General features: G+C 42.6%; 1 protein-coding gene across 2 annotated transcripts in view; it reads left to right on the top strand.

Moving 5' to 3' along the window:
- Positions 1 to 23,470, top strand: part of LOC136879183 (putative serine protease F56F10.1) — an 83,431-nt gene that overhangs the window by 40,224 nt on the left and 19,737 nt on the right. For both annotated transcript variants that reach the window (XM_068228981.1, XM_068228980.1), the window contains exons 4-6: positions 2,957 to 3,180; positions 8,819 to 8,954; positions 10,425 to 10,690. In XM_068228981.1, coding sequence (XP_068085082.1) covers positions 2,957 to 3,180; positions 8,819 to 8,954; positions 10,425 to 10,690 — 626 coding nt within the window. The remainder of the gene's footprint in view (positions 1 to 2,956; positions 3,181 to 8,818; positions 8,955 to 10,424; positions 10,691 to 23,470) is intronic.

Raw genomic sequence — 23,470 nt, 5'->3', positions numbered from 1 at the left:
AAAGCATTTTTCAAATTATCCGCCACCACATTTCAAAGGTAAGTAGCTAAAGAGGGCAGCACTGTGCTCTATGGAAAAAGATGGCGGATGACGGCTGTCAAAAAACACGTGGCTTTGTTTACCTCGCGCTAGTTAGGTTAAGTTGGTAGCACTAAGGTTTAGACCCGTCAAGATGGCAGCACTGCCGATGACAGGTGACGAAAGAGGGCAGCACGGTGCTCTGTAGTTTAAAGATGGCGGATGGCAGCTGTCAAAAAGCACGTGGCTTTGTTTACCTCGCGCTAGTGAGGTTAAGTTGGTACCACTAAGGTTTAGGTCCGTCAAGATGGCAGTACTGAGGTTAGCGATGCGTTGTTGTCTGTCAAAAAGCACGTGGCTTTGTTTACAAATCTGTCAAAAAGCACGTGGCTGTCAAAAACACGTGGCTTTGTTTACCTCGCGCTTGTGAGGTTAAGTTGGCACTACTGGGGTTTAGGCCCGTCAAGATGGCAGTACTGAGGTTAGCGGTGCGTTGTTGTCGATGACAGCTGTCAAAAAGCACGTGGCTTTGTTTACAAATCTGTCAAAAAGCACGTGGCTGTCAAAAAGCACGTGGCTTTGTTTACCTCGCGCTTGTGAGGTTAAGTTGGCACTACTGAGGTTTAGGCCCGTCAAGATGGCAGTACTGAGGTTAGCGGTGCGTTGTTGTCTGTCAAAAAGCACGTGGCTTTGTTTATCTCGCGCTAGTTAGGTTAAGTTGGCAGCACTGGAAGAGGCCTCTGGCTGAGGTGGAGGAGGCCACTGGGAGGCCACTGGCTGAGGAGGAGGAGGAGGTGGCCACTGGGAGGCCACTGGCTGAGGAGGAGGAGGAGGCCACTGGCTGAGGAGGAGGCCTCTTCCGAGAGCCGGAGGAGGAGGAGGCCGCAGAACCCGTCTATTATACTACTGGCCTCATTAGCAGTTTAGAGAGTTTCAGTTTCCTTCAGGCTGTTTTGAACCCTTGTCGCCCAGACACTGTGGTCAATTCTACGCTTGTCCCTCATTATACTAATTCTCTGTCCTGAGCTGCTAACTTTAACACCCCTAACAGTAGCTTTTAGTTTCTCACTTGCTTCAAAACCCATGCTGAATTCAGCAATTGCTGATGTTACAGCAATCTCCAGTTCCTTATTTGACATAAACATTTCCTTCGGATACTTAGCCCAAATTACATTATGCATTCCCCGGGCACAATATTTGGTGTGGGGATTTTAACTTCCCCTACTTGATCTTGTAAAATAGTACTTACATTCTTATTCTTATTCCTGTGAGAAATGTCATTGTTTCACTTTATCCAACACTTTACTAGGTGGTTTCTTCCGGCGACGACAAGTCTCAATTCTTCTGCCCATTAATAACACAACCTCACAAGTCCAACCTCAAAAACTAAGCTGCGTGCACTAAGTAGATACTGTTATTGTTTATGGATCATTCATAACACACTTATTACAAATGTAACATTTAGGAAATTACAGAAAAGCAGAGTAGGCCTAAAACACGAATGATAAACACAAAACGTGAGATCACAACTCTTTGTTTACATTCAACACGTGGGCAAGCTCCATCCTTGAAATAAGCGCCAATTCCACTCGATATATCGATAGTCCACCAGAATAGCCAACATAAAGACCCACAACAACAAAATTTCTTACATTCAACCCGCACGCTCAATTCAAAATCTTCGAAAAACGAAAGATATTCATGAGAATACTGTCGATGGGCGGCAACTCCCACTTGCACCGGGTCATTTAAATGGCCACTAAGGGCTTTAAATGGCTGATATTTAAATAAAACAAAGCTCAAAAATAAAGTACAAGGTATAAACATTATGAGAACGTAAAAAACTAAAAATGGATTTTTTTCACAATTTTAATCAAATTTCACCGATACATTGCCTTAAGGTCGTTAAATTATTTAAAGTCTATTTTTGTTACGAGGACAATGTTATAGATTTACTATTTAATTTTCTGAATTAAAATTTTCTCATTTTTCTTAAAGTAAAGGTGTTCTTTCTTTCACTCATTTTATGTGTTCTGATGTCCAGTACAGTGGTTGGTTTTAATTATCCACGGTTTTGTCGTGACACCTCTCCACTAGTTAAGGTAAGTTCTTGTTTATTTGTTGTTTGGTGTGGAGTGAATTGTGTCTGTTTGTGCTTCCACTTGTTACTGATGAACTGGGGCAGTAGTGTAACTGCTAGTTCGTATTTTTGACTGCCGTTACGGTAGTAGTTGTGGTATTTGACTACGTAACGGGACAGAAAGAGAAGGGAAACTTTTGAAGTGTGGTGTTACAGAAAAATGCTGAAGGTGACATATGCAGATCGAGTTACGAATGAAGAAATAGTGAATAGAATTTTTGAGAGGAAAACGATTTGAAGAAATTTTACGGAAGCAGAGATAGAATGACAGGGTACATCTTAAGAAACGAAGGACTTGTTCAGGTAGTTTCAGAGGGACGCGTATGAGGTAAGAACGGTGAGGGTAGCCAAGGTATGAATATGACGAACGGGTTAGAGCAGAAGAAGGTTGTAGTATTTACGAAGAAATGAAAACTTTGTAGGGTGTCATGGACAGCTGCATCAAACCAGTCATTGGACTGTTAACACGAACAACAAGAGGACGGTATTTTACACCACTGGTGGGATGTAGTGATACTGTCAGGTTCACTGTCGTTTGATATGTCGATTTTCCTCCTGGTCTTGACTTATTGTAAATGTAAACTTTAATGTGGTAGCAGATAACGGACAGCTTCGGAACTGAATGTGACTCCAGTTGTTCAGAGAATACAACCTGCTGCGATTTTACTTTATAATACACCAAGTTCTTTTAAATTTATCTAGTTTAAGTCACCTACAATGGGAGTAACACTTTGTTAACGGTATACTGTTTCTAAATAAATAAATGTACAAAATTAATTTACAATATGTGTGTTTCAGCTTTTCGGGAGGAGAGCCACGTTATTTGTCCACAGAACAGGCTCTGGCGGATATTGCGTATTTCATAGAAGCTCAAAAAGAACAGTACCCAAATAGTCCATGGATAGTAAGTGGATGTTCATATGCTGGAAATCTGGCGACGTGGATAAGACAGAAATACCCTCACTTGGTACAAGGGGCCATTGCAGGCAGTGCTCCCTTGCTGGCTAAAACGGATTTCTATGGTGAGTATTCATACCAGAAGTAGACAATACACTCTGCAAGAAATCAATAAGTAACCCTAAGAGAGATGATTAAGATGGGAGCGTTGTTGGTAGTTGTATGCTGGAAGCGCTGCAACAGCTCACCCACCCCCACACTTCCTACCTGATACACCGACACTTCCGCGGATACTTACCTACTTACCTCTCTTTTCGTCCGTAGACGGGCTGGAACAGACTAAACCAGCCTGGAACTGGACTCGTGCGTAATCCTACTTACAGAAATATGCGTCGAACACATAACACAGAGACTTAACATCCAGTAATACCAAGAGGCTCATCGAATACCGACAAAAGTAGCCACACTCGCCTCTTATAATCCCATATCTCATAAAGTATAGTTGACTTGCCTCGAGTAATTTCAAATACGTGACGTATGACGTATCAATCGTAATAATGAAAAATAAAATGGACATACTTCGAAAGAAATTCACGCAACACCAAAGCAGATTGTACATCACGATCGTAAATTAATATGCTCCAAACAAGAGACGCAGCTCTAAAACAAACCACCATCTTGAACACAGCATCTCAAGGAACAAACGTTAAGATAGAGATGGTTGCCATAGTTACGAGGCGGGGTAAACAAAGCCATCAATGAAACACATAAATTCAAAGGAACACAACAAACGTAACTAAATAAATAGGCCACAAATAGCCCAAATACGGAAATTAAAGAAACATTCAAGTAAAAATGAAAATAACCAGTGAGTTGCGGATAATATTATCAATCAGGCAGTCGACAGCACAACTGCACACACGCATATACCATAGAGACCAAGAAAAGAAAAGAATATGTGTGTGATTCAGAATAGACCAGTATAGCATGACGTGTAATTTCATGGACTCATGAGCTCATAAAAGATGCGTAAGGACGATAAAGGATCACCGCATTGAGGCAAGGCATATCCCAACGTTTATTGTAGCGATAGTAATCACAACCAGCACGCCCAGAACGTATCCATATCGCCTCGCCATGGGCGAACATCATTACCAGTCAAAGCGTAAAAAAACAGTGTCACATATCAAAAGCTCAGCCATGAAAGAAACCGACGAGAAACAAGAATAATAGGTCGCAAAGTAGGTCACAGGGACACAAGCAAATCATACAACCGACTAATATCATTCTCCGTCGTCACGTGTTTATATAACGATAAAATAGAGCACACGAAAAAGTACATAAAAACTACAGTAAATAGACAAGCAAAGTCTGCAGAATGTAAATATAATTGTAATGCCCAGACAACTACAGCAAACCAAAATATGACAATTACCTGCATTAGCCGTAGAGAGTGCAGAGACTCACAAAACATCGCCTCAAAGGGAGAGTCGGGCAATAGAATCCAAGGCAGGAACAACAGTTTGATATCATGCATCTCGGTATGCTCTTTTCAAAAATCTGCATGTTTGCTTTACCGTATGAACAACCTTTCTCCAAGGAAGGCAAGCACGAGAAGAAAAGGCAACACTTAGGCTGATGTCCGGAAGACCTATCTGTCAAGGAGAACATATAAGCCATACGTCACGTCCACGGAAAATATCGACAAAGATGTCGAGGGCAGTCAAAGAGTATGATAATTACCAGAAGTGCACCACCAAGACAAGCTTGCTGCCGTAGACAGGGCAACATCCTATCTTAAGAGAGGTGATTATGATTTGAACACTATCGGTGGTTGTTTGATCGATGAACTACAACTGAGCAACATCCTATCTTAGGAGAGGTGATTATGATTTGAACACTATCGGTGGTTGTTTGATGGATGAGCTACAACTGAGCAACATCCTATCTTAGGAGAGGTGATTATGATCTGAACACCATCGGTGGTTGTTTGATGGATGAGCTACAACTGAGCAACATCCTATCTTAGGAGAGGTGATTATGATTTGAACACTATCGGTGGTTGTTTGATGGATGAGCTATGGATGAGCTACAACTGAGCAACATCTTATCTTAAGAGAGGTGATTAAAATTTGAACACTATTGGTGGTTGTTTGATGGATGAGCTACAACTGAGCAACATCCTATCTTAGGAGAGTTGATTAAGATTGGAGCATAGTTGGTGGTTGTTTGATGGATGAGCTACAACTGAGAACCATCCTATCTTAAGAGAGGTGATTATGATTTGAACACTATTGGTGGTTGTTTGATGGATGAGCTACAACTGAGCAACATCCTATCTTAAGAGAGGTGATTAAGATTTGAACACTATTGGTGGTTGTTTGATGGATGAGCTACAACTGAGCAACATCCTATCTTAGGAGAGTTGATTAAGATTGGAGCATAGTTGGTGGTTGTTTGATGGAGGAGCTACAACTGAGGACCATCCTATCTTAAGAGAGGTGATTAAGATTTGAACACTATTGGTGGTTGTTTGATGGATGAGCTACAACTGAGCAACATCCTAGTTTAAGGGAGGTTATTCAGATAGGGGCATTGTTGGTAGCTGTTTGACCGAGTAGCTACAACGGAGCACCATCCTATCTCAAGAGTGATAATTCAGATTGTAGCATTGTTCGTGGTTGTTTGATAAAGGAGCTCCAAGTGAGCACCATCCTATCTTAAGAGTGATGATTACGATTGGAGCATTGTTGGTGGTTGTGTGGTGGAGGATCTACAACTGAGCACCATCCTATCTTTAGAGTGATGATTAAGTTTGGAGCATTCTTGGTTGTTGTTTGATGGAGCAGCTACAACTGAACACCATCCTATCTTAAGAGTGGTGATTAAGATTGGATCATTGTTGGTAGTTGTTTGATGGAGGAACTACAACTGAACACCATCCTATCTTAAGAGTGGTGATTAAGATTGGATCATTGTTGGTAGTTGTTTGATGGAGGAGCTACAACTGAACACCATCCTATCTTAAGAGTGGTGATTAAGATTGGATCATTGTTGGTAGTTGTTTGATGGAGGAGCTACAACTGAACACCATCCTATCTTAAGAGTGGTGATTAAGATTGGAGCATTGTTGGTGGTTGTTTAATGGAGGAGCTGCAACTACGCAGGCCTCAGGGGCTCTGAACTTTGGAGCGTGGGTTGGCGACCACGGGGACCTCAGCTGAGTCCTGGCATTGCTTCCACTTACTTGTGCCAGGCTCCTCACTTTCATCTATCCTATCCGACCTCTCTTGGTCAACTCTTGTTCTTTTCCGACCCCGACGCTATTAGGTTTGCGAGGGCTAGGGAGTCTTTCATTTTCACGCCCTTCGTGGCCCTTGTCTTACTTTGGCCGATATCTTCATTTTTCGAAGTGTCGGATCCCTTCCATTTTCCCTCTGATTAGTGTTATATAGAGGATGGTTGCCTAGTTGTACTTCCTCTTAAAACAATAATCACCACCACCTGCAACTACGCACTATCCTAAGAGAGACTAGAGGTCCCGTGATCCTCCGTTATAAATAAGTCAGATGGTGTGTCTTGTCATGAAAAGCTCCGTGCCCTCCGAGGGTACGTAGTTTTAGGTGGTGGTGGTGATAATTGTTTTATGAGGAAGTGCACCTCGGCAACTTTCCTCTATATAACACTAATCAGGGAGAACAATAGAAGGGGTCCGACACTTCAAAAATGAACGTATCGGGCAAAGAAAGACAAGGGCACGAAGAGCGTGAAAATGAAAGACTCCCTAGGCCTCGAGTGCTCTAATACCGTCGGGGTCGGAAATGAACAAGATTTGACGAAGGGAGGTCGGATATGATGGATGACACTAGCAAGTGGAAGCAATGCCAGGATGTTTATTATCTCTTAATTATGTTTCAGGTGATTTTTTGTATAATTTTAATTGTGATGTTGTTATCTTTCGAACTATTTTTATGTTCTAGAATTATGATGACTGACGTGGAGCCTTGTCTTTGTTCAGCCCATGCTGTCTGGGAAGTAGTTGATCCCTTCAAATAACTATTAAAACAACGCGTCGCCCTATAGATACAGTATTATGTCCACGTTTACAACTGAGAATGTCGCAATCACTCTAGGGAACTACAAAACACCGCTAATCTCCATCGTTTGGGACATTTCTTTTTCAACGTCTTGCTGCCGATAGAGTGTCATAGTTCATGTCAGCGAGCCCGAAAAGTATGGATTCGACAATAATACTGGTCGTTCTTGGTGATTTAACATGTCAGACCCTGCCAATGTGCCATGGGTGTCTTATCCCCACAGCGTTTATTTTGCTCCAGATAGTAAGTCATATACTGTATATACCAAGTTTGGTTGAGAGCTACGCTGGAACACACATACACAATCTCGGTCATTATGGGCATTAGCTTTTCACCCTTTGTCATTCCCGATCTGGAGTGTCACAACCCAGATAACTGTGGATTCAACAGTAACATGTCTCTTCACATAGTTTTAACTCATGTGTTTGGCTCTAGTCGTAGTATAACTTCGCCGATATCTTGACGTAAAACTATTTCTCCTTAATTGTGTGCAACCCGCTAAGGGCGCAGTGTATTGCGGGCTAGGTCAGGCCTTCGCCTGCAATTATTGGAGTGGTCATTTAATTTTAGGATTATTCAACGCTGACTCAAGTTAGACACGTATCAATGCCTGATCATTGACTGGAAGGTAATTGCGGAGAGAGTAAAACACAAATGGAACAAATCGGTCCAGTAGAACGGAGCTGTTTTTAGTAAACTCTTTTAATGTATAGACCAATAGACGCGCGCTGCTCCGGAGCATTACTTGTCTTGCTGCACCTGTCGTAGTGATATTGATTTTCCTGTCTCTTGCAATAGTTTTATGAACACTTAACATGGTATATAACACTGATTAATTCGCAATGTAGTTCAATACGATTCTTTGCTTACAATATTCAGTGTGCTTCCACCTTCAAGCGATCTTGCCCGGGAAACTGCAGCATACTGAATACTGGTTTGCGTAAGCTTTTTCAAGAGTTTGTTCCTGTGTTTGTCTGCCCGTACTTAGACTGTTTTCTCTTGGCGGCATGTAACTTATTAGGGAAGATCTTCCATCCGTTGGGGAAGGTCAGAAGATCGAAGAGTATGTAGCACAGAGGTAGTATATGCTCTCCGGCTTGACAGCTAGTAGTCGAACATGGGCGCATTACTAAGGATGAAAATCACATATTTCAGAATGTTAATGAAAATGTTAATCGCTTTGCAAACTTTAATGTACTGGTAAAATTATCGGAGTGATCATTTAAGGAATTGATGTTATGATTATTGAAAGCTGGAGGGAATAAAACAAACATGAAGCAAGTAGAGATGAGGTGTTTTGATTAAACTCTTTAAATACCTAAGTGATTAAGGTGGAAGCTTTGTTGGTGGTTGATGAGGAGGTACAACCGCACTCGTGAGTCTGGTCACACGAAGCGAACGAAAAAAAGAAGAGTTGTGATCTTTCGGAGATTTAAGATATCGTCAATGTAAAGTGAATGGCCATAAAGATTCGCTAGGTCTCGAAAATCTAACATCGTCGTGTTCGAGCAAAGCAATAGATGAGAGTTCGCAGGCCGTCACATGTATGTTGATACACAGCAAGAGGCCTAGAGTCGCTGTTACGATACCTCCACTCACAGGGTTTTGTGCAGTAGGTGTAAAGTTGCGGTGAAGTTCTCTATGCGCATTTCTTCTTTCGTTTCAGAATATTATGAAGTCGTCGGCGAAATACTAAAGGAGAAAGCTCCGCTATGTCACCAGAAATTAGTAGAAGCCAATGAGGAATTTACTACGCTTGAGAAGACCTACCAGGGGCAATGGAAGCTTGCCAGCATGTTCAGGTGAGTAGAACATTGTCCATTTTGAAGATTCCCGAAGAATTTTTTATAATATGAATAATTTCTTTGGCATCACCTTGCAGATACTGCCATTGATACATACATTAAGCACTTTACTACGGGTCAAACTACTCTCTGTATGATAATCACTCCACTGACTACACACTTATACTCTGGGAGACTTTGAGTAATAATTATTCACAGCAGTGTAGGTGATTCGAATTTCAAGCCGAAGTACAACTAGCAAGCATCCATTTAAAGAACCAACAGGGTGCTCAGCTTTAAAAAAACCTTACGGGAAAAGCGGAAATGAACAACAATATATAAAACACATATTTGAACAAGTAACTTACACAGTGAAAAAAATTGTTTGAAAAGCTAATTTTAATTCTACTTACATTCTGTACTATAGTAATTCTTGTTCTTAACTTCTATTTTAAGTTTCTCCCTCAACCGCAAGAAGAAAAATGTTTTTGAGTGAACCAGAAATCGTGGTTCGTTCGCGACTTTCACTGGCATGTATAATTTTCTTTCTTTACCACTTGAACATTTTAAATGTTAAGTTGGCATCCGGGAGATAGTAGATTCGAATTCCACTGTCCGCAGCTCTGAAGATGGTTTTCCGTGGTTTCCGCATTTTCGCACCAGGCAAATGCTGAAGCTGTACCTTAATTAAGGTCAAGGCCGCTTCCTTCCAACTCCTAGGCCTTTCCTATCCCGTCGTCACCATAAAATTTATGTGTGTCGGTGCAACGTAAAGCAACTAGCAAAAAAAATGTTAAGTTGAGAGGGATTCGGGAATTTGGTCCCACGCGTAGCTAGGAAAATACTTTGCCGGCTTTCGACAGAGCCCTGAGTGTCGAGATAAGAGAGGGCGTCCGGTGTGAGAAGATGGGCATTAGCAACTACTCATCTCGACTGTCCCGAAACTTGCGACTGGGGGAAAATGAAACCTGCACACTTACAAACTAAACACACTACTCGAGGCAGAAAGATAGAAAGAGCTCCGTACTGACGTCTATTTACACTAACCAGAGGAAAATGCAAGAGATCCGTCATTTTGGAAATGAAGCTATTGCCTAACGAACGCGCATGGAAATGAAAGACTCCCGAGACGTTCGAAGCTCAATGTTGTCGGGATGGGAAAAGAGCAAGAGTTGGCCGAGTGAGGAGACTCACACAAGAGGAGGCAATGCTATATTCAGCCAACACCCCTCCAATAAGGAACCCTTACAACTAGCCGGGGATACAGTGGGTGTTTTTTACCACCCCACCAACAGGAGGTGAAACATGAAAGAGGTTGTGCTTTGAAAGAAAGTACACCTGGGAACCATTCTTACGAATAATAACTGGACGATAAGATGAAGAGCGGTGGTGGTGGTGATTATTGTGTTAAGGGAAAGTAGCAACACGGTGATGCATACGGTGGTTATTGTTTTGTAAATTATTAATGTATCTATTTTTAATTTCCAGAGATCCTCGGTATTATCAACAGAGAGGTAAAAGATTCCATCAAAATTTAGCCAATAAAATGTCTCTTGTAAACGGGACAATTATCCAAGATCTGAAGTACTATCAACCATATACATCTGAGGTGTGCGATTTGATAACAAGAAACACTCACAGAAAATCTACCTTGGAAATCCTCATAAATGACTACCTATTAAGTGGAAAATCCGGCACTCTGGATTCTGTTATAAGAAGAACCTTCAATACTGAGCGATCATCCCTAGATGACGGTAAGTATGTAGTTGCTAAGATAAAGGCAGTTAATTAATGTTGAATAGTTACTTCAAACCAGTCAAATACCCGGTGGTGGTGGTGGTAATTATTGCTATAAGATGAAGTGCTCTCGCTCTCTTCATGCTAATCAGGGGGGAAAATGCGCCCTTTTTATTCCCTACTTACCTCTGAAAGCTGAACTTGATCTGGTTTCCAACCATTATCAGAGAGACACTCGAATTGTTTCCGCAGTAAACAACATATTCCCCCTTGCGTATTTCTAATTGCCTGAAGACGACCTACTGCTTCTGTAGTAGGCGTGGTTAAACATGATGATAGTATCAAAGTTAGTTCCCTCGTTTAGAGTTAAAATAAAGAAATTTTTCATTAAAATGAAGTAAAGTTTAAAATATACTTTAGTCGTGGATGGTGAAGGTTAAAACACTCTCGGCCAACTTCTGCAGTACTACTTTTTGTCATCAGGCCTGGTGTTATCTTTGCTCCTCAATTTGATTCAAGTGTCGCAGTGAATTTCCTTGAGCAAGGAAGGTAACGGGTTTTCCAGATTGAAACTGTCCTTTCTCTTTGCGGTGGATTCATTCACAGTATTTACCGGTACGTTTGAAGATGGCATGATACCATACGTATGGAGCGGAGCCTAAGTTGTTGCGCTAGGGAACCTGCGAAGAAACGTAGTAATCCAAGAATCTTTCGACCATCTCTGCACACAACTAGAGTGAATGATTCTAATCGAATATCCAATTCCGGTTTCCGGTCATGAAGAAAGTGCTGTGGCCAGATACACAGCTTAACACAATAGATGGTGGGGCTGGTGGTATAAGAAGAAGTACAACTAGGTTATCATCTTCTCTGAAGAAATTGCTTGGAGAAGAAATTTAAAATAAAACAAATTTATTTATTCAGCGAAGATATTTCTAAATAAAGTACAAAATAAAACAAAACATTATAGTATTAAGCCGAAAATGTCACCAGCGAATCAAAAGGGAACGTGTGTTCCCTGAGCAACAGTACACTTGTAATTTACCTACTCTTGATTAATCCACTGTCGCACATAACGCGGATGACGAAGTCAGCAGTAGTCGCGTCATCGGCTAATATGCGTTCGAGTGTTTGCTGCAGGTCGAGGCTCCGTCTTAGGCCAGAGAGAGATCTTCGCACTCTGGGAGGATGTGGGACACGGTGAAGTCGGCACCACAAGAACACACTGGGGGGTCTTCACCCTTTAGGAGATAAGAGTACATGACCTAAGTTCAGTCTACACAATACTATGGCCTCTCTCAGTGAAGGTCGGAAAGAGGACCGTCACACGGTAGTTGTCTTCTTAATTGCTCTCATGTTCTTGGGAGTTCGGATAGCTAGCCACTCCGATTCCCACGACGCCAAGATGGTTCGACGTAGCTGATAACAAATATATTTAGCAAGTACATTGACTGGTCTTGGAGGTAAAACTACCACTTCCTTTGCAGCTTCATCCGCAAGTTCGTTTCCCGCAATTCCAACGTGGCTTGGAAGCCACGCGAATGTGATTCTGGTGCCAGCGAATGTGACCTGGTTAGTAGGTCATGTAACTGCTGTGCCAGTGGGTGTTGCGAGAAACATGTTTCAATAGACTGCAGAGAGCTTAACGAATAGGTACACATGAGAAAATGGTTTCTTTCGTCACCCAGCGCAAACTGCAGAGCCTCTAAGATGGCATAAAGCTCCGCAATATATAAGCTACGTACACTAGGAACCGAGATCTTCATGCTCATATCATCAGTGACGAAAGAGCAACCAAGATTTTCTCCGATTTTAGAACCATCCATGAAGGTATTTCTCGCGGCCGGATATTAGTGAATGAAGTCCTGGAAATACCTCCGGTAAACAGAGGCATCGGAGTTCACCTTCGACCCACGGAGTAGATCTAACCGTATTTCCGGTCGCGGAACTAATCGCGGAGGTATATCACTAGAATTCCACTCAATACAACCACCGATCGCCACATCTAACTCATGACACAAGCTATCAATTCGAACCCCAACCGGTCGTATGGCATTCGGCCGATCTTGGTACCTGTGGTGGTATTGGGTACTAAAGATGAACTGATAGCTTGGACGTAGCGGCATTTCACAAATTATGGTACGTACGTGATGTGTAACTGCTGCCTCCTTATTCGTGAAGGTGGAACTTCCGCTTCAGCGATTTGGCTGGGATTGGGGCTCCACCACTATGGTGAACACTGTCTAATAGGCTCAACGCAGATCTTGACGCTGAACCATACGCCGTAATACCCTTGTCCAATCGGGAGAGTACAGGTGTCGTGTAGAAACGTAGCAGTACCCCATAAAGTGCCGCCGAGAAACTTAAGCATATTAAGTCTCTTCATCCAAGCAACCTTCGACTGAAGAAGGCTATGATCGTAGGAAACTGGGGACGTTAGTTATGTTGCATTTATTTCTCTTACTACAGCCTATGACACTCGAAACCATAGCAAGTTGATCACAAATATATACAGTTTAACCCACCTGCAGAATAGAATGTTCTTTATAATGTTAGACAACAGGAGAAGCCACTGGAGAGCTCAGATGTATGACCTCCCTCGTTGTTGTTCTTTGAGTCATCAGTCCATAGACTGGTTTGATGCAGCCCTCCATGCCACCCTATCCTGTGCTAACCTTTTCATTTCTACGTAACTATTGCATCCTACATCTGCTCTAATCTGCTTGTCATATTCATAGCTTGGTCTTCCCCTACCGTTCTTACCACCTACACTTCCTTCAAAAACCAACTGAACAAGTCCTGAATGTCTTAAAATGTGTCCTATCATTCTATCTCTTCTTCTCGTCAAATTTAGCCAAATCGATCTCCTCTCACCAATTCGATTCAGTATCTCTCCATTCGTGATTCGATCTATTCATCTCACCTTCAGCATTCTTCTGTAACACCACATTTCCAAAGCTTCTATTCTCTTTCTTTCTGAGCTAGTTATCATCCATGCTTCACTTCCATACAATGCCACGCTCCACACGAAAGTCTTCAAAAACATCTTTCTAATTCGTATATCAATGTTTGAAGTGAGAACATTTCTTTTCTTAAGAAAGCTCTTCCTTGCTTGTGCTAGTCTGCATTTTATGTCCTCCTTACTTCTGCCATCGTTAATTATTATACTACCCAAGTAACAATATTCATCTACTTCCTTTAAGACTTCATTTCCTAATCTAATATTTCCTACATTACCTGCCTTCGTTCGACTGCACTCCATTACTTTTGTTTTTGACTTATTTATTTTCATCTTGTACTCCTTACCCAAGACTTCATCCATACCATTCAGCAGCTTCTCGAGATCTTCTGCAGTCTCAGATAAAATAACAATATCATCGGCAAATCTCAAGGTTTTAATTTCCTCTCCTTGGACTGTGATTCCGTTTCCAAATTTCTCTTTGATTTCCTTTATTGCCTGTTCTATGTAAACATTGAAAAGGAGAGGGGACAAACTGCAGCCTTGCCTCACTCCTTTCTGGATTGCTGCTTCTTTTTAAAATCCCTCGATTCTTATCACTGCAGACTGATTTTTATACAGATTGTAGATAATTCTTCGTTCTCGGTATCTGATCCCTATCATATTCGGAATCATAAATAGCTTGGTCCAATCAACGTTATCGAATGCCTTTTCTAGATCTACGAATGGCAAGTACGTGGGCTTGTACTTCTTGATTCGATCCTCTAAGATCAGACGTAAAGTCAGGATTGCTTCACGTGTTCCTACATTTCTTCTGAAGCCAAATTGATCTTTTCCCAACTCAGCTTCAACTTGTTTCTCCATTCTTCTGTAAATAATACGTGTTAAAATTTTGCAGGCATGAGATACTAAACTAATGGTGTGGTAGTTTTCACACCTGTCAGCACCGGCTTTCTTGGGAATAGGTATAACAACATTCTGCCGAAAATCGGATGGGACTTCTCCTGTCTCATACATCTTACACACTAAATGGAATAGCCTTGTCATGCTGCTTTCTCCTAAGGCAGTCAGTAATTCAGAGGGAATATCATCAATTCCAGGTGCCTTGTTCCTATTGAGGTCACTCACAGCTCTGTCAAACTCTGACCTCAAAATTGGGTCTCCCATTTCATCAGCATCAACAGCCTCTTCATGTTCCAGAACCAAATTATTTACATCTTTACCTTGATACAACTGTTGGATATGCTCCTGCCATCTTTCTGCTTTGTCTTCTTTCCCTAGAAGTGGCTTTCCATCTGAGCTTTTAATATTCATACACGTAGATTTCCTTTCTCCAAAGGTTTCCTTGATTTTCCTGTATGCAGCATCTACCCTTCCCAGGACCATACAACCTTCGACATCCTTGCACTTCTCCTTCAGCCATTCTCCCTTAGCTACCTTGCACTTTCAATCCACTTGATTCTTTAATCGCCTGTATTCTTTTCTGCCCTCTTGATTTCTAGCATTCTTGTATTTTTTTCGTTCATCAATCAGGTCTAGTATCTCCTGAGTTATCCACTGATTCTTAGTTGATCTTTCCTTCTTTCCTAACATTTCTTCAGCAGCCCTACTGACTTCATTTTTCATAACTCTCCACTCTTCCTCTATAGTGTTTCCGCCAGCCTTTTCATTTAGTCCTTGTGCAACATGTTCCTTGAAACAATCCCTCACACTCTTTTCTTTCAACTTGTCTAGATCCCATCTTTTTGCATTCTTTCCTTTCTTCAATTTCTTCAACTTCAGGTGGCATTTCATGACCAACAAGTTGTGGTCAAAGTCCACGTCTTATCCTGGGAAAGTTTTGCAATCCAACACCTGGTTTCTGAATGTCTGCCTAATCATAATGAAATCTATTTGATACCTTCCAGTGTCTCCAGGTCTCGTCCACGTATATAGGCGTCGTTTGTGGTGTTTGAACCAAGTATTGGCAAGGACTAAATTATGATCAGTGCAGAATTCAACCAGCCGACTTCCTCTTTCGTTCCTTTGTACCAATCCGAATTCTCCTACTGTACTACCTTCTGTTCCTTGGCCTACCACTGCATGCCAGTCTCCCATCACAATTAGATTCTCGTCACCTTTTACATATTGTATTAAATCTTCTATCTCCTCATATATTCTTTCGATTTCTTCATCATCCGCTGAACTAGTTGGCATATAGACCTGCACTATTGTGGTGGGCATTGCTTTGGTGTCTATCTTGACGACAAAAATTCTTTCACTATGCTGGTCGTAGTAGCTCACCCGCTGCCCTATTTTCTTATTCATTATTAAACCAACTCCTGCATTTCCCTTGTTTGATTTTGTGTTGATAATTCGGTAGTCGCCTGACCAAAAATCCTGTTCTTCCCACCAACGTACTTCACTTATACCAACTACATGTAACTTTAGCCTATCTATCTCCCTTTTCAGATTCTCTAACCTACCACGACGATTCAAACTTCTAACATTCCACGCTCCGACTCGCAGAATGTCAGTATCCATCTTCCTGATGATTGCCCCCTCTCGTGTAGTCCCCACCCGGAGATCCGAATGGGGGACTAGCTTACCTCCGGAATATTTTACCCGGGAGGAAGCCATCATCAGTACGTCATTCATACAGAGAGAGCTGCATGTCCTCGGGAGGTAGTTACGATTGTAGTTTGCCGTTGTCTTCAGCCGTGTAGCGGTATCAACACAGCTAAGCCATGTTGAATATTATTACAAGGCCATATCAGTCAATCATCTAGACTGCCGCCCTTGCAACTACCGAAAGGCCGCTACCCCCCTTTCGATGAACCATTCGTTAGTCTGGTCTCTCGACAGATACCCATCCGATATGGTTGCACCTGCGGCTCGGCTATCTGCTTCATTGGGACACGCAAGCCTCCCCACCGCGGCAAGGTCACGTGGTTCGCAGGGGAGGATGCCCTCCCACCGCCGATCAGCACCGCACTTCAAAAAGGAGCGTCAGCATCGATCGAAGATTGAACGATCTATTATGATATAAGCCTCTCGCGGGAAAATCATTCCACATGAGAATCAGAGAAGCATGGAGGAAGCTGTGTATAGCCTGGAGAGGCTATCATATTGTTGCACTCCGAAATTCCTGGCAGTTAGACTAGACTGAAGCCCACTTTGAATACACGAAACTTAGTTTATGCTCGGACATCAGCACGCGGAAACTTGCGGAGTACAACCAAGACCTGTCTACACATGTGCTCTTGCTTTGTGTTTCTCAGCTGCTGAGTATTCTGCACGAGTCTGACAGAGTTCCGGTCACGCAAGACAGCTTGATGCAATGTTTGTCAACCACTGTCAATATCCCGACTTGGAAATATTCACACACACTGAGCGTAATCCGGAAAGGATAGATGACTTTTTATGCTCACTTCTTCAGTTGCCACCTGAAAGAATCTGTAAAAGTTTGTTGTCCTACTGCAGAAGTCTCAAAACTATTCTTCCTTGGTTGGTGGAGATTGATAAGGATATTTTAAATTATAGAATCACAGAAACAGATATTCAACTCCCAGCACCACTCAAACAGAAACATAGGCATGCTCATTAAGGAGAAGTCCCAACTCGACTGAAGCATGTCCATTCTGATGCATGGCAGAAAGCACACTCCGAAAGGATGAAAAGCTTATGGGTCCGCAAGTAGAAAACATTTGAGATCTCAGGGTCCTTAATGGCACTAACTATCAATAATAATAATAATAATAATAATAATAATAATAATTGTTACGGAGATATCCGTGGTAGTTATGCGTGAAAGAAGGTGCGGGCGTGAACGGGTCTCAAACTACGGAATCAAAGTTAATGTAAAATTTAACAAGGTTATATTTTCTTTTCAAAAACAAAGAAATAACAAGCATGGCAGGTACAAAGTAGCAAATCAAAAGGGTAGTTACAATATTTACAGAATTTGGGCTGCGCGCCCTGACTTTACACTGCTTGGGTAATCAGCTCAGTTTTACCCCAAACACAAGTTTCAACAGAGGGGCAGAAAACCCCATTCATGCCTAGGAGCCCTTGCTCCAAATTACACTGAAAAGCCTCCACGAGGCGTACAACACTCAATTTTCAAAAGAGCCACTCGCTCTCAAATTTAAGCCTCTCCCAGGCCACACCAAACTCCACCTTCAAGTTGTCCTCAACGGACATAAACACAGGGGTAAAATACCCAATCTACTGAGGTCTATTAAATGAAAAGCAGGTTAATTAAATGACCTCTAAAATAACAATTTGAGAGGAGGCGAACTTGCACTCCTAATACACTTTGATTAAGACCTACTTGGCACTAGGCCGTTAATACAAGGGCTAATCCCATACTAAAGAGGTGACTTAAGAAGAGAACAATTTGTTTTACGTTATCGAAGAATAGGTTGAGAAAAATAAGTTCACCTCAAAACAATATGAGTGGGAGCTCGAGAGGGTTAGCACTCTCTATCCCAGTATGTAGCTTTAAAAGAGAATAAATGAAAAGAGTAGTTACATTATTAAACGGTTACATGGTGGAAAGCTTAGAACCCGCCCCGAGAGTTAAACTGCTGAGCTAGCAAAGAAAGAAGTTATTAATCGGCCATTACCTTGTTGTTGACCGCTGCCGAGGAAAGAGGCGCTTCCCGCCTCCTGCTATGTACTTAATACACTGAAAGATGGAACAGAAGTGGCCCGGAGACCCTAAAATCAGCAGTTTATATCCTTTCGCAGAAGTTTCTAGGCGTTAGGGGAGTAAAAACACCCTCCCGCACATTCTTTATTGGCTAGGGTACAGAAACATATCCAAGTAGGGGGAAGATACATCGGATTGGTCTAGAAAAAACTCAAAGAAATTCGGGATTGGATAAATCTAAAACAAGGGGAAAAAGAGGGGTATACAGCCAACTTAAACAATAACAGAAAGAAATTTAGCAAAGAACAAACATTTGAAATAAAAATTTCTCCAACAAAATAGTTCTTTGACTTCGCACTAGGTTGCACTATTGTTGATCTTCAGTAGTGTCCTCTAGAAGAGAAAGTTCACACTTCTTACTTCAAGCAAAACAAAAACACATCAAAAATGACACAGTTCAAAAACTCAAAATTTTCCACGTGGTGACATCTTTTGAGAAGGTAGCGAATTAATAGCGTATATAAAGTTCGGACTTCCTCCAGCAGAGGAGTTTCAACAGGCGCAAATTTTAAATTAGCGGCGTGGAGGTGTACCGCCCGGTACAGACCTCCCCCCCCAAAAGTTCCTCCAGGGGTGACACATAAAATTGTTTGAAAACAAGGTCCAAGTTTGATGTAGATATGGAGATTAATTGCCAAAAAAAAAATTTATAAGACTTTCTTAATTTGGTTTGATTTAGTTTCAAAATTTTGTTGTTGCAGGTGAAGTACAGTCTTTATGTTTGTAGAAGTTGAGTTCTGAAGATAAACTTTTAATACTTAAAAGTGATGAAAATTTTTGCAATGTCCACCAAATATTGCTGTTGAATTCCCAAGTGTAGTCAATGCTTATAGTAACTGTTCATGTAGTTGATGTTGATGAAGTAGGATGGCCAGACCGGCCGTTGCAGCCTGCGTCCAAAGGAGGCCGCTCGGACCCCTCAAGTACCCTGAGATACCGCTCACCCGCACTATGAGGGGAGCAGTGGTGTTGAAACACGCCGCGCCCGCGGTGAAGGAATACAGGCTGCGGGCAAGTAGCAGGTCGTGCGCCGCACATCAGCCTTGGCCGGGAGGAGAGCTCCGGCTCGCCGTGCACATGTCGTCCTCGCTGGGGCCGAGGGGGCCCGTCCTCGAACCCAGTCGCGGCACAGCGCCGCGCGGCTGCGGGGGCACTGAAACATTAAAGCTAGGCGGCAGAATTGTGTTGGACCATCATCTTTTTGAGGGCACAGGCTTGGTGAAGAGGCTGAGGGGTCAGCGGCGTGCAGTTGTCCATGGCATTTAATGCAATCAAGCCACAGTGTATATTGGAGCAGGAGACGGGAGCGTGGTAATGGCCGAGGCAAGGACAGGATGGCAGTTTAACAAATCGGGGGAGGTTTCACACAAATGCTTACATATAAAACAAAACATTATAGAAGGGGCAGAATGCCTTAAAAGTGAAACTCAAAAAAAAAAAAATATAACCTTCATATTCCTTTCAAAATAATATGAAGCAAGTTAACACAGAAATTACACCGGTTTCACCTGGGACAGGTGAACTCTAAATATCCTCTCGGTGGCTGGATTACTTAACAATAAGGTAACCGGCGTAAGGAAATCCAGAATAATGCATGGCCCATGGAATCTGGGGGCAAGCTTGCCCGCGGGAACAAAGTTCTTGACCATCACCTGGTCACCTACCTTCAAAGTGGTGGGTCTCCGTCCACGATCATACCTTTCCCTAACCTTTTCATGAGATACCTTAAGATTGGTTTTAGCCTTCTTCCAAAGATCTTTAATGTTATCCGGATCTATTGTCTCGGGTAGAATGTCACTCAGAGACCAGAGGTTAGAGAGCGGCGAGTTGGGAACAAACTTGAACATCAAAGAAGCTGGAGTAAATTTATGTGATTCATGAACCGCCGAATTCAAAGCAAAAGCTAACCAATGCAGGGACGTGTCCCACCTGGAATGATCATCATGATGATAGGCAATAAGTGCGGACCTGAGATTACGATTAACCCGTTCAGCCAGAGATGGTTGAGGGTAATAAGCAGAAGTAGTTACATGAGAGATGGATAAGTCAAAACAGAATTTACGAAAAAGATTTGATGTAAACGCCTTAGCATTATCGGACACAATATATTGGCACGGACCAAAAGAAGCAAAGATAGAATTTAGGCAAGTAATGGTGGACTGAGCGGTAGCCAGCTTAGTCGGAAATAACCAGGAAAATCTTGTAAAACCATCTACACATACAAAGATGAATTTGTTGGCATTTCCCTTCTATTGGGGGAAGGGTCCTACATAATCAATATACAGGCGTTCCATGGGGCGCGATGCTTGATGCGAAGACAAAAGGCCTACCTTGGTGGACATGGTGGGTTTACTGAGCAAACAAGATTTACAAGCTTTTACAAGTTCACGGATTTCACCGTCCATACCTTTCCAGATGAACATTTCACGAATCTTTTCACGAGTTTTAAATATTCCCAGATCCCCCCCCAATGGGGTCTCATGATAGTATTTGAAGATCATAGGCACAAGGACAGCTGGAACGACAACCTTCATCATCTTGTCATGCCTCGAAGGGCAACATAAAACACCATTCCTCAGAACATAAGGGACGACATGTTCCCCAGAAGAAAGGGTTTCCATTATCGGAGCCAGCGTCGGATCTTCATGTTGGTATTTCTCGATATCCCTAAAGAGCATGGGGGCATCCGTTAAGATGGCATTAACATCAGATAGTATGGACTCGGGAGGTGATGAACTGTCGACCGGTTCTTGGGTCTCGACGTCGTTTGAAAACATACGGCTGAGTCCATCAGCGACAATATTTTCGGTACCTCTGATATGTCTAACATCAAACTGGAAGGCAGAAATACGGATGGCCCAACGGGCTATACGACCAGTACGACGCGGCCTACCTAAGACCCAGCTTAAGGCTTGATTATCTGTCTCCAGGTCGAATTTAACATGTTCCAGATAGAGACGGAACTTCTCTAAGGCGAATAAGACTGCCAAACCTTCGAGCTCATATATGGAATACTTGGCTTCTTGAGCCGACAAGGTCCTAGATGCATAGGCGATGGGTCGCCTCCCTAGTTCAGTCTCTTGAAGAAGGACTGCCGCTACTGCTGACGACGACGCGTCGGTTTGGACGATGAATTTCTTCGAGAAATCAGGCATAGCAAGTACAGGGGCATTACAAAGAGCTAATTTAAGGTCTTCGAAAGCGGCTTGTTGAGAAGGTCCCCACTCGAATTTGATGCCTTTCCTACGAAGAAGGTTTAAGGGCGCCGCTCTATTAGCGAAGTTAGGAATAAACTTCCTGAAGAAATTCACCATACCAATAAACCTGGCGATGCCTTTGATGTCCTTGGGAGGTTTAAAATCACGGATGGCCTGTGTTCTAGAATGATCGACGGCTACACCATCAGGTGACACAATATGCCCTAGGAAAGACATAGAGGGCTTAGCAAAGGCAACCTTGGACAACTTAACAGTTAACCCAGCTTTACGAAGGCGATCGAGAACTTCTCGCAGATGACCTAGATGCTCTTCAAAAGTCTCTGAAAATACGACGACATCATCCAAGTAGTGATATAAGTACTCAAATTTGATGTCGGAGAAGACCCTATCTAGCAGCCTAGTGAGTACAGCTGCTCCCGTGGGGAGCCCGAAAGGCACGCGGTTGTATTCATATAAATTCCAGTCCGTGGCAAACGCTGTAAGATGTTTAGACTCTTCGGCAAGGGGAATTTGATTATAGGCCTGATTCAAGTCCAAGATAGTAAAGAACTTGGCCTTACGAAACCATGAAAAACAAGAATGAAGGTCGGGAAGGGGCACAGATTGTAACACCACCTTCCGATTGAGAGCCCTGTAATCAATGACAGGCCTGAAGCCCCCTTGGGGTTTCGGGACTAGAAAAATAGGCGAGGAATACGCTGACTTAGAGGGCCTAATAATACCATCCTTCAACATCTGATCGATAATTTCTTTCAGAGCCTTCATTTTAGGTGGAGATAGCCTATACGGTGGAAAACGGACAGGAATCGAATCAGTGACCTCAATTTTGTATTCAATAAGGTCAGTAACACCAAGAGTATCAGAGAACACCTCGGGAAACGACTGACACAATTTGCGAATACTATCAGCCTGCTCCTCAGGTAGATGTCTAAGGTCTAACAACATCTCATCCTGGGTAGGCGAAATAGAAGAACATAATGCAGAATTACACTTTAGTAAAGGGATGTTACAATTAGAGGCAAATTTGAAAGTGCAAGACCTACTCTGAAGATCGAGCACAAGACCAGTGTGAGAAATAAAGTCCGCTCCCAATATAATGGGGCAAGACAAGTGCTTGGCCACAAACAATTTAACTTTCCATGTGAATTTAAAAATACGAATTTTGACATATAAGGAACCGAGAATTTCTAATGGAGAGGAATTAGCCGAAACGTATTGGATCGCCGACAAACAATAGTTAGGAAGCTTACAAACAGATTTCAATTTTGAATACCAATCAGCCGAAATAATAGAACAAACACTACCTGAATCTAAGAGAGCTGTTATAGGCTCGTTATTTAACTCAATTTTGAGAAAGGGGACCGGTGCGGGGGTATCCGCCGCAATCCTAAGACACTCTTTGGGACCTTCAAAAGATAAATTTGAAAATTGCTCGTTCCCTGAATTTACAACCTGTTTACCAGGGGCTGAGTCTCGGGAAGATGGATTAGTCGACTCAGCCGAAGCCACTAGTCCCTTATTATTATTGGCATAGCTGGAATTTGCACCAGAAGTTGAGCAGGAGGGGGTGCTATTCGAATTGGGACAATTCTTGGCAATATGTGAGAAAGCCCCACATTTAAAGCAGCCTTGTGCTGAACCAGCTCCATTATTTGCCCTACTAGTTTTGACCAATGGACATTTATTGCGAAGATGGTCAGGCGACCCGCAAGCATAACATTTACGGGGTGTGACTGGTCGGAGAGGTGGAGGCCGAGTATTACTAAACGAAGGAGGGGGTTCTTTTGCCACACGCAAAGAATCGGCGTACCTAACTCCTTCCGCTGAGACAGCCAACGCTTCAAGTTCAGAGAAAGTTTGCGGGCACGCCGCGAAACACAAGTATGACCTATAAGATGGTGAAATACCTTCCACAATAGCTTGTACA

This window comes from Anabrus simplex, chromosome 8 (genome assembly GCF_040414725.1).
Source record: "Anabrus simplex isolate iqAnaSimp1 chromosome 8, ASM4041472v1, whole genome shotgun sequence".
Classification (NCBI taxonomy): Eukaryota; Metazoa; Arthropoda; class Insecta; order Orthoptera; family Tettigoniidae; genus Anabrus; species Anabrus simplex.
The sequence above is the reverse complement of the archived record's forward strand: the minus strand, read 5'-3'. Positions and strand labels throughout refer to the sequence as shown.